At 43.3% G+C, this 11,259-nt stretch overlaps 1 protein-coding gene across 1 annotated transcript; it reads left to right on the top strand.

Moving 5' to 3' along the window:
* The first annotated feature begins 4,175 nt into the window (after positions 1–4,175).
* RAB5IF (RAB5 interacting factor) lies at positions 4,176–10,011 on the top strand. The gene is made up of 4 exons (XM_035123709.2): positions 4,176–4,331; positions 5,582–5,685; positions 7,899–8,028; positions 8,337–10,011. The coding sequence occupies exons 1-4, from the start codon at positions 4,197–4,199 to the stop codon at positions 8,376–8,378; spliced, it is 411 nt and encodes a 136-aa protein (XP_034979600.2). The 5' UTR covers positions 4,176–4,196; the 3' UTR covers positions 8,379–10,011.
* Positions 10,012–11,259: the final 1,248 nt, after the last annotated feature.

The raw sequence follows: 11,259 nt of genomic DNA, 5'->3' as shown, positions 1-11,259 counted from the left end.
TAATCTGTATTTTAATTAATTGTTTTTATGTTTTATTGTGGTTCTGTTGGTGTCAGCCACTTATGGCCTACTTGAAATGAGGCTGCACTTTAAATTTTAATACTGTATTTTAATCTGTATTTTAATTAATTGTTTTTATGTTTTATTGTGGTTCTGTTGGTGTCAGCCGCCCTGAGCCCGGTTTTTGACTGGGGAGGGCGGGGTATAAATAAAAAATTATTATTATTATTATTATTATATGTTCAAAGCTGAAAGGCAAGACTTATTATTATTTATTTTTTACAACAAATAAATGGTAATTGCTTCCTAACCATTTCGGAATATATATTTGCAGGACTTCAAAATTCAGTAACCATTGTAACAGTGTGAGATCATAATAAATAGTTTAAATATTTATAGAACTGTCTACAGCAGGGCTGGGCAAATATTGATTGGGATCTCCTGGCAGATTGCTAGATGATTGGTTGTGGATTGATGAAGGGTTCTGACTAGCAATTGTTTACAATAGCAGCAATAAGAAGATTTCCTGTTTTAGAATACCTGATTTACAGTAACTCTGATGTATACTTGTATGTCCACTTATGGCTTTTGTGGTAGATAACTGACTTTGCCACCCAACCAGCTTTTCCAGTCTGTCTCCAACCAATATTTTGCACCCAGTTCGTTTTGTGAATCTCAGGGTTCCAGTAAAAAGCAAAACCGATCCCCCCAAGCCTGAAGTCTGCTCACACTTGCTTTGTAATATCCACATCACCACTTCACATACATTATCTACTCAATCTTTGTACCAACTCTGTACAGTAGGTTGGCATTATTAGCTTCATATTACAGAGAGGGAGCTGAGTCGGACAGGCTTGCACCACTTACACTGCAATTGTATGCACTTATATGGAGACGTAAGCCTCACTTAGTTCAGTGGGACTTACTCCCAGCTAAACGTGTATAGGATTGCAGCCTTAGTGAGTTTATGACTAATGAAATTTTATGGATTTTAGCTTAGTACCACTAACCCACTTAACTAGGGCTGCAGCATTTATCCTGGAGAAAGCCCCACTGCATATGAGTGAGTTTTACTTTTGGACAAGCACACGTGTTAGACAATTTATTAGTTACTTGATTGGGTCAAACCACAGAGTCTAGGGCTTGCTGATCAGAAGGCCGGCGGTTCGAATTCCTGCAATGGGGTGAGCTCCCGTTGCTTGATCCCAGCTTCTGCCCACCTAGCAGTTCGAAAGCACATCAAAGTGCAAGTAGATAAATAGGGACCGCTCCGGCAGGAAGGTAAATGGCGTTTCTGTGTGCTGCTCTGGTTTGCCAGAAGCAGCTTTGTCATGCTGGCCACATGACCCGGAAGCTGTCTGTGGACAAACGCTGGCTCCCTCGGCCAGTAAAGCGAGATGAGCGCCGCAATCCCAGAGTCGGACATGACTGGACCTGATGGTCAGGGGCCCCTTTACCTTTATTTATTTATTTAAAGAGCTTATATATGTACTGCTTAAATACAATAGCCTCTAAGTGGTTTACAAGAATACAATTCAAAAAGTAAAAACCAGTTATTATTTACTTCTTTAATTTAAGTAAGCGATGGGGTGAGCTCCTGTTCCTCAGTCCCTGCTCCTGCCAACCTAGCAGTATGAAAGCACATCAAAGTACAAGTAGATAAATAGGTACCACTTCAGCGGGAAGGTAAACGGCGTTTCCGTGCACTGCTCTGGTTCGCCAGAAGTGGCTTAGTCATGCTGGCCACATGGCCCAGAAGCTGTACGCCGGCTCCCTCGGCCAGTAAAGTGAGATGAGCACCGCAACCCCAGAGTCATCCGCGACTGGACCTAATGGTCAGGGGTCCCTTTACCTTTACCTTTAAGCCCACTGGAAGGTTTGGCTTTGATGCTTTGCAGCTATGGTTATGTGTTTAATAGTTTTTGTTATACTGCAGTGCAATTTTAGGAGCCATATTCCCACTTTGAGAGCAACAAGTTAAGCAAATAGTGTAAATTCCTGTGCCTTTTATCTTTCACAGCTGTATTTGTGATCCCATGGGAAAGAGGATCACAGGTCAAGGCAGAATCATAATAGGCTGTTGTGAAAGCGGTGGAAGACAATAACTTTCTGCCACCTTGCGGCCAATGAACATACCATAGTATTAGGGTCCTATTTGAAAGCTACCGTATCTTGCCTCTTGAGCCAGAAAGGGAAATCCACCCAAGTGAGAAGGCAGCTTACTGCACATGGTAGCTTTAGATGCAAACACTTATATGCACTGAGGCCCCACTGAATTGGCTGGTTTCACCTTTTGATGCACAAAGCACATGCATTTACCTTGTCTACTTACATATAACTAGGGGTGGAGTAAGGCTTCCCTTTCCCAGAGGGCCATTTCACTTGTAACATGAGCAATATTACATGACCATTTCACCTATCACGTGGGTTGAGTGTACAGTGGTACCTCGGGTTACAGATGCTTCAGGTTACAGACACTTCAGGTTACAGACTGCTCTAACCCAGAAAAAGTACCTCGGGTTAAGAACTTTGCTTCAGGATGAGAACAGAAATCGTGCGGCGGCGGCGGCCCGGCGGCAGCAGGAGGCCCCATTAGCTAAAGTGGTACCTCAGGTTAAGAAGAGTTTCAGGTTAAGAACGGACCTCCGGAATGAATTAAGTTCTTAACCTGAGGTATCACTGTACACTCAAAAAGAACCTGTAGCCTTTCTGTGACAAATGTACCTATATGATACATTGTTTCAAAACACCTGTTTGTGTCACTTTCAGCCTTGATAATTTGGGGTGCCTTCTTTAAAAGTGTTAAAGAATCAAATGTGTATGAAGAGGTTAGAACTGCTCAGCCTTTGTAACTCCTTTTTTAAAAATTGAAACAGAATACTGGAGACTTGGCACAATCCCATGTATATTTTAATGCTGGGGAAGACCTCTCCCCAACCTTGAGCTCTTTAGATAGATGTTTAATCCTGTGACAGTGTTACAGTGCTTTTATGATGTTTTGGCTTTTAACTTATTTTAGTTTTTTGTATTCATATTTTATTTTTGGTGTTGTTGTTTTTGTAAAATGGGATTTTTGAGCAGACAAACATAGGATTGTTCTACGTATTAAGTTACTATTTCGCAAACATTTCATACTTCACACCCAGTTCCAGTTCCCTTCTCTCATCCTGCCTGAGCCCAGTGTATATTATCAAACATAAACCAGAACATTTGTGGTATAAAAAAGCTGCAGGATTTTAGTACGAAGTTATGGGAGATGCACTGATGGGAAACAAGGCTGTGTGGGCTCTTTGTAGCTGCAAAGAGCACAGAAAGAAGGAATGCCCTATGGCAGGCATCCCCAAACTGCGGCCCTCCAGATGCTTTGGCCTACAACTCCCATGATCCCCAGCTAACAGTACCAGTGGTCAGGGATGATGGGGATTGTAGTCCAAAACATCTGGAGGGCCGAAGTTTGGGGATGCCTGCCCTATGGCCAACTTGCATGGCATCAGCAGTGCAAGTCATCATGAATGCACAGTTTTTCATTTATTTATTTTTTAAAAAGATGTCTGAAGCTTGGATGAATGTGTTCAAGGCCGTTCTGATTTTGCTGCAAACGGGTTCTGGTTGTCAGGGCCAGCCCGCCCACCTATAAGATGTAGATCTTCACTCCTTTCTTCCCTGGCAGGGAGGAGAGCACCATTTTGTGGTTCACCTCTGGTGCCAAAATATCCTGGGCTAGCCCTGCTGGTTGGGAACGAATTAAGAAAAGCACTTTGTAACTCTCTCTCTCTCTCTCTTATATATATATATATACAGGTAGCCCTGCTCCGCCCCTTTTGCCAGTGTTACTCTACTCAGTTATTCCTACACTGCAGCGGGTCGGACTAGATGACCCTCGGGTATCCCCTGTCCAACCGTGCGAATCAGCAGCCAGGTGCTCCTCCTTCCTCCAGGCGCCAGTCTGCGCTGTCTCCGCCGGCGGAGGCCAGAAGGAACCGTAATATGGCCCATCTCTATCGCCGTAGTGCGCTCCGGCCACGTGACTGGAGCCGCGTGAGCCCGAGCGGGGCGACGTGATTGGTTGGGCGCCGGGCCGGCGCTCACGTGGGCGCGCGGGGTGCCTTCCGTGCTGCGAGAGAGCGCGGAGTGTTGCGGGGGGAGGGCGGCCCGGTGGGGAGGGAGGGAGGCGGCGGCGGCGGCGGAAGAGGACGATGAGCGGCGGCCGGCGGAAGGAGGAGCCGACGTCGCACCCGCAGCAGCACCTGGTGGCCAACGGCGGCGGCGGCGCCTTGAAGGGCTCGCTGTGGGGCAAAGCGCTGCGGAGCGACTCCGCCTGGGAGGACAAGGTGAGGCCTAGGCCGCGCTACCTCGGCGGCGGGGAGCGTAGGCCCCGCGGGAGCCCCTTGGCGTGGAGGGGCTGCGTTGGCCGGAGCCTCGGCTGCGGCGATTCCAGGGGCACCTGCGACGTCGGCTGCGGCAGCGGCGGGCCGAGCCTCCCGGGGTAGTACGGTAGCGGGACCTGCTCTGCTTCCTTTCCGACAGGACTCCCGAGGTCCGCCCACCGGAGCCGAGTGCGAGGGGGGGGGATCCTGACTCCCGAGATTAATGCTGAGTCCTTACGCCCCCAAACCCACAGTTGGTTACTCCCCCCATCACCACCACCTGTCATTTCAGAAATACAATTTATCCAGTAGAATATATATATATATATTTCAAGTAGCTTTTCGGAGTAAATATCACTACAAGGTGGCTTATAATAAACACAGCGTGCAGAATAGTAAAAGCGGGGGGAGCCAAATCACGTCTCTCCCTAGTTCTAACACTTGACTGTCAGGGCTCAAAGTCCGTGGAGGTTAAACAATTGGGAGCTGGAAATCCTTTCCTGTCAATTTCAGATTGCTCTTACGCTGGAGGCTGGCTGTGGAACTGAAAATACTTGATCTGGATTCTGGCTCTGCTGTTGCCTTGTAGGAAGTGCTCTGGCAAACTACTTTGTAGTCAGTGAGCTTTGACAATAGAGCACGCTTGGGAGCAAAACCCACTGAATTCTGTGAGATGGTCTTTTAAATAAATAGGGTTGGGCAACACATATGAAAGTGTTTTGAATTCAACAGTGAGTAGCACCAGTGGTGTTAAATTTTTATCATCCCAAAACACTACTGTTTTTCCTCCAAAAGTAGGGTGCCTGGTAGTGTGACCTAACCAAGCTTTGGCTTTCGTTCTTCTATTGTCTCCTGATGCCTGTTGAGTGGCTTATCTTCCTTCCTTTTATAAAAATATAATCATAGAACAGAACAGAACCAAGTACGAAATGCACATTGGTTGGTAGCGTTTGAAATTTATAGTGTTGGTCTTAGTGATTCAGTTCAGGATCCTACTACTTCATGTCAGAATATTTCCTTAATACATTAGAAGAAACTTGAGACTTATCCTTTATTAAGTGGGAAGTACTGCTATATGACAGTTATTTATTATCTACATCTCATCTAGTCCAAAATGTATCTTCAGAGCTGCTTCTTTTTGTCCAAAGGGGCATTTTGTAAGATACATGAATTACAGGTCCATATGAACTTTGATTTTTGCCTCTTCTCCACAGGATGAATTTCTAGATGTGATTTACTGGTTCCGGCAGATCATTGCTGTTATTTTGGGAGTGATCTGGGGCATCGTTCCATTGAAAGGATTTGTGGGCATAGCAATGTAAGTTTTTGTTTCTTCTTCTTTTTGTTTTTGTTGGAAAAGTTGCCAAAAGAAGTTGGAAACAGCTGAAATGACAAGATGGATATTCTAAACCCTAGATCTGAAATTCATTTCCCATATACAGTGCATTGCATTATAAATCGTTGTGAGTTGGCAACTCCCAGATGGTGAGCCTGCAAATTTTTTACAGTGTATTAGTGGGAAAATAGAGAATAATGTTTTTCTTTCACTGGATAGAGGGAGGAAAGGGGGGAAAGTTGGACATAACATACCCAGAAATGTCTAGAGGAAAACAAGCGGTTTTTTAAAAATAATAATAATAATATATGTAGTGCTTTATGCAGTCAATGTACAGTAACACTAGCAACTCAGAGGCCTATATATATTTGGCATCTCTCAGTCTCGTGACAATGGAATGTATCTCTGGGGGAAGTCAAACCACCAGAGATTCATGTGGTTTGAATGCCATTGTGGTGTAATTATTGGCATACTGATCTTAAAGAACCCAAGATTTAAATCTCTGCTTAGTCATGAAGTTCATATGAGCTGACTTTGAAGAGGACCTAGAAATTTCACCTGGCAAGATTGTGCAACATCCAACTTGATTTTTGTACTGACTTCTGGTTTGTTTCCGAGCTCAGTTCAGAATTGCCAATTATTGCCTTTATCCAAGCTAGGATATTTTGCTTGTTGGGTATGCCTGCTTTCTCAGATCATCAAGAGGAGCCCCTGTTGTTTGTGCTCTTCCACCTGAAGTTCAGTTGGTGGGAATGTGTAATAGTCTTTGTTGCCAAGCCTAGATTAGGGAATGCCTTATATGGGATATTTCAATCTCCTTGATCAGGGGGCGGCAAGGTTTACCTTGCCCGGGCCGGATCCCGCGCACACGTGAGCGCACGGGGCCACGATTTCCTGCGTATGCGCAGACACAATTTCCGGCGTCTGCATCTGCACAGATACAATTTTTGGCATCTGAGTGTGCGTAGATGCGATTTCTGGCACTGCGGAAGCAAGTCCCTATGCCACAATGAGCGGGCGGCTTGGTTCAGGGGCAGCTCGGGGGGCTGGTTAAACAACCCCCGTGGGCCGCTTGTGGCACATGGGCCTTAGGTTGCCCACCCCTGTCCTTGATGTTTAAGGTCTCTGGTCCCCCCCCCCACACTCCTTGGAGGCCTTTGGCTTACTGGGTGTTTGAGTCAGTGTTTTTTTCTTGATGCCATTTCATAGAATTATAGATTTTGAAGGGACCCGAGGGTCATCTAGTCAAATGGCCTGCAATGCAGGAATCCTGTCCACAGTCATCTCTAGGTGGGCTTGAACCACCCAACGTTTGAAACTAGCCGTCCTTTTGCAACTGGATGGAGATGTCCAGGCACCACCTTTGGTGCCTAGCATCTCCACCTGCCTGGCTGCAGTCAGCTGGTCTGCTGGGCGCAGCAGCAGCAAAAGATGCATGTCTTTTGCTGCTGCGCTACCCTGCAGACCAGCTGATTCATGTGGCAGCACAGCAGTACAAGATGCGTCTCTTTTTTTTGCTGCCAGTTGAATCAGGTGGTCTGCTGGGTAGCGTGGCAGCATAAAATAAAATAAGGTGACTAGACATTTTGTTTTAGTGCCCACAACCCAGGTCCCATGAGCCACATGGCTCCTAGCTTTCCTATTCCAGTTTCTAACACTGAAACTACCAACCTTCTGGTTAACAGCCAGGCACAATGACCCATTGCACCACCTGAGAATTTGTTTTTATCATTTGCTATCTTGTGTGTATATGATATTTTTAAAAAATTAACTTTTTGGTGTTAGCCATCTTGAACCCTCCTGTTTGAGACAGAAAGGTGGCATACAATTTTTAAAATAAGATAAATATATTTTGTCAGCCTTGTAAATTTAATATTAATATTGTAACTTTAGTATATTAAGTAGTATAACAATATACTGTGTCCTCACAGGTAGCCCTGCCATGAGAAGGGCAGAGTAGAAGAAATGAATCTGTCCAATAAACCACACACCACCAGAGAGCTGTCCTGCAAATGCTCTATTGAAAGGAATGAGAGCTACATAAGAGCATAGTAGTGCTCTTCAGCATCTCCCATTAATTTCAGTGCAGCTTGCGCAAGAAACCTTCCTGGTGGAGTGTGGCTGACATATCTGATGTCTTTACATTGTACAAGTTGAAAGTGATGGTTTCCAATATGTTTCTTTCTCCCTTCCAGATTCTGCCTGATAAATGCTGGCGTCCTGTACCTCTATTTTAGTAGCTTCCAGCAGATAGATGAAGAAGAGTATGGTGGAACTTGGGAACTAACGAAAGAAGGGTTCATGACATCTTTTGCATTGTTTTTGGTAATCTATACTCCTTATTTGTTTACTGTTGGCCCTGAGCACATATTGTAAAACAAGAGACAGGTCACCATCCTAAGAAGCATACAGTAAATATATTTAACTAGATGGGAAGGAATCAGAGTGATGGAACAAACAGTATAAATTACTTAAGAACGCAAGAATTTAAAAGGGTAATGTACAGATTATAGTACAGAGCTAATAGTAAACCTGTATTGTTTCAGTCTTCTTCAAAAAGAGGAAAACAAAATACTGAATCCAATCATCAGGTTCTTCGCTGCTGATGTCATCTTGTTTGTACTTCCTTTCAGGTTGTCTGGATAATCTTCTACACTGCCATCCATTATGATTGATGAAGTCGGCCAAATCAGTTGTATACATAAGTTGAATAATACTTTCAGAAGCAGCCTCTGATGAACTGGGGGGAGGTAAAATAAGCCCATTTTTATACCCATGGTCCAAGGAGATGGGACAAGCCAAATGGCTTCTAAGAAGAGAAATTGAGCCTGTCTGATTATTTAAAGAAATGTTGCTTTTGCAGAACTTTAAAAAAAGCCATCACAATGTTTTGCAAACAATACAAGACTGTTTGACCTTTCAACCTTCTCTGTGATTTTGCCTGGTACAGTGACGGCAAACTTCTGTATTCTAAAAGGGTGACCTTATTAATTAATTTGTGTCCATTATCTTGCCCTCTCTGAATGAGATTGAATCAGTTTGTGACTTGTCTTCCGTTCACTTGACGTATTTTTTAAAAAACCATAAACATCATGAGGCATTTGGTTGGAGGCGAACTCTACAGAAATGATTACAAGAGCATAGAGTTTAATGGTTGACCTCGGCTTGTTTTAAGAATATTAAAGATCTGATCTGATAATTGATTGTATTAAGTATTAATGTCTTTAACTGGTTCATTCAGGGTTACTTAAATTTTGGTTGCTTAACAGTGTTATAACCAGATTCTTCAGATTATTTCCTAAAACTTTGACATTAATTCCTTATGGAGCAAGTGCTGGATTTACCTGGCTTAATTGCTGAACTTTCACAAACAGTAACCATGGTTTAGGAATAGTGGTTCAGTTAACAAATTAATTCAGTTCTCAGAGCCTACCTCAGAGTTCAGTGGTCTAAATGCACAAAACAATTAAGACGTATTTCAGAACTCAGTTACTTTGGGATCTTTCTAGGATTTTGAAGTTGAAACACAACACGCGAAATAATTAAAGCAACTAATATCCTGTACACAGAATTAACACTTTCAGGGTTGGAGTGGATTGATCTACAATTTCAATTTAGATTTTTCTGATGATTAAATAAAGACATTAAATGTAACCATATTGGTGGCTGTACATTAGTTTAGGCCACTTACAATTTTTAACTGTAGATCTTTTCTAAAATATGCATTACAGTCTCCATGGATATATTTAGGAAGTAGTCTCTTCTAGGACCAGACCTGTCTGTTCTCATCATAATCTCAGATGAATGGGCAGAGAGAAGAGCTTTGCACTAAGACTGCCTTATGGTGACAACCTGACTTGAGTCTTAACACACTGTGGATTAATTCCTAGTTCTTCTTAGTCTTCTGTTAAGCCCTCATTTTTGCATTTTTTACTTAGCAAGGTCACTTTCAATGTACTTTCCTTAAACTTCTCTTTTCGTCTTTATTGGTTAGTTGTTAGAATTCTGCCATAAGAAATGAAAGCCTGAAGTACTGTATGTGCTGAGAGCCATGGCAGGTGCTGCTCTTGCAGGCTTCGTTGCCAACTAACAGCCTCTGCCTATCTGGTTTGTGGATTTAATCTCTCATTCGCCTCATCAACCTGAAGGAGTCACCTTTTCTCCTCAGAATTTTCATCTCTGCTGGGTTTAAAATTCCATTTCCCAATCAGCGTCTGATTTTGTTTACTTACACTTTCAGTCACCTACCAAATACAGTACATCATTTTATACATGAAAGCTCTCTAATAAATGTCACATGATTAAGAAGCTGGTATGGTGCTTTTTCATTTGTACTGGCATGCTCTTACTTCAGACAATGGCTTAAATCTTGAGGGGCTGACTTCTCCCTTAATACTTGCTTACTAGCCTATTTGGTCTTAAGAACTGGTTCTCATCACAGAGTGAATGGAGTTCTCCCACTTTCTTTGAAGTGATTTGTTGTTGTGCTATGAGTGTTTGGTCTTTTGCAGTGTGGTTTGTCATGCCTGGCTCCCACAATGCATTGATTTTGCATAAACATTTTGGATCGGATGCATATTGCCTGTGGCAGGCGCTCTCAGTACAGGTGTGATGCTGGGTTGGGAGCATCCGGGCGATTTACAAACAGCCATGCACCGCTTGGCAAGCTACTTCTAAAACAGGGATGGGGGATTTGGCCCTCTCTGATGTTGGAGTATAACTGCAATCATCCCTGATCGTTGTCTGGGTGGCCACACATTCCTCATCTCTTCCCAAATGAAAACTTGGGGAAGTTTCAGAAGCAGCCTTCAAGGCAACAAAAAGCAAAACGTCATTTGCATATGCAAGCCTTTGTATCTACCCAAAAGTTGCTCACTAGAGTATCTTGTTTTCTTTATAGTTTACAGATCATGAGGGGGATGATCATTACATGCTTTATGTTATGCACTATGTGTAATTCCACTGACTATTTCATATTAGTTGAGCACTGAGGTTTCACAGTCAGGAAACAATAACTTGTTACTGGAAAATCGTTCTTCTGTTCCCCCCAGAAATGTGGTGCCACAGTTTCATTTGTGCTTCAATCTACTGAAATGGATCTGAAAAGCTTCAAGCCCAGACTTTTGAAGACATCTATCTATGATAGGTACAGAGTCAGCTTGATGTGGATTTTACTCATTGGTGTGCTAAGAACACGATCCTTGATGCTGTTCCTGATTATTATTTTTCCAAATCAATGCCTATTAATACAAATATGAACAGGAGACCAAACTAGCAACCATTTCTAAAGTGTTTGAGACCAAGAACACTGAAGATAACACTTAATGGCTTAGCATTCTATCCAAATGCATCCATGCTTTGTTTTAACTAGGATTTGTTGAACAAGTTAGGATAGGCTCACCTGGTGGTATGCTTCATCTGATACTGGTTTGCCCTCTGTGTTTTCCCTGCGCACACATTGCTAATATCCTGAACATCTTTGTAGCCATCCAGGACTTTCACAGCCACACTTTGTGACCAGTTTGCTTTCCACTGGGCAGTTCCAGAAGCATAACA

This window comes from Zootoca vivipara, chromosome 7 (assembly GCF_963506605.1).
Source record: "Zootoca vivipara chromosome 7, rZooViv1.1, whole genome shotgun sequence".
Taxonomy (NCBI): domain Eukaryota; kingdom Metazoa; phylum Chordata; class Lepidosauria; order Squamata; family Lacertidae; genus Zootoca; species Zootoca vivipara.
This window is presented reverse-complemented; position numbering and strand designations above follow the sequence as displayed.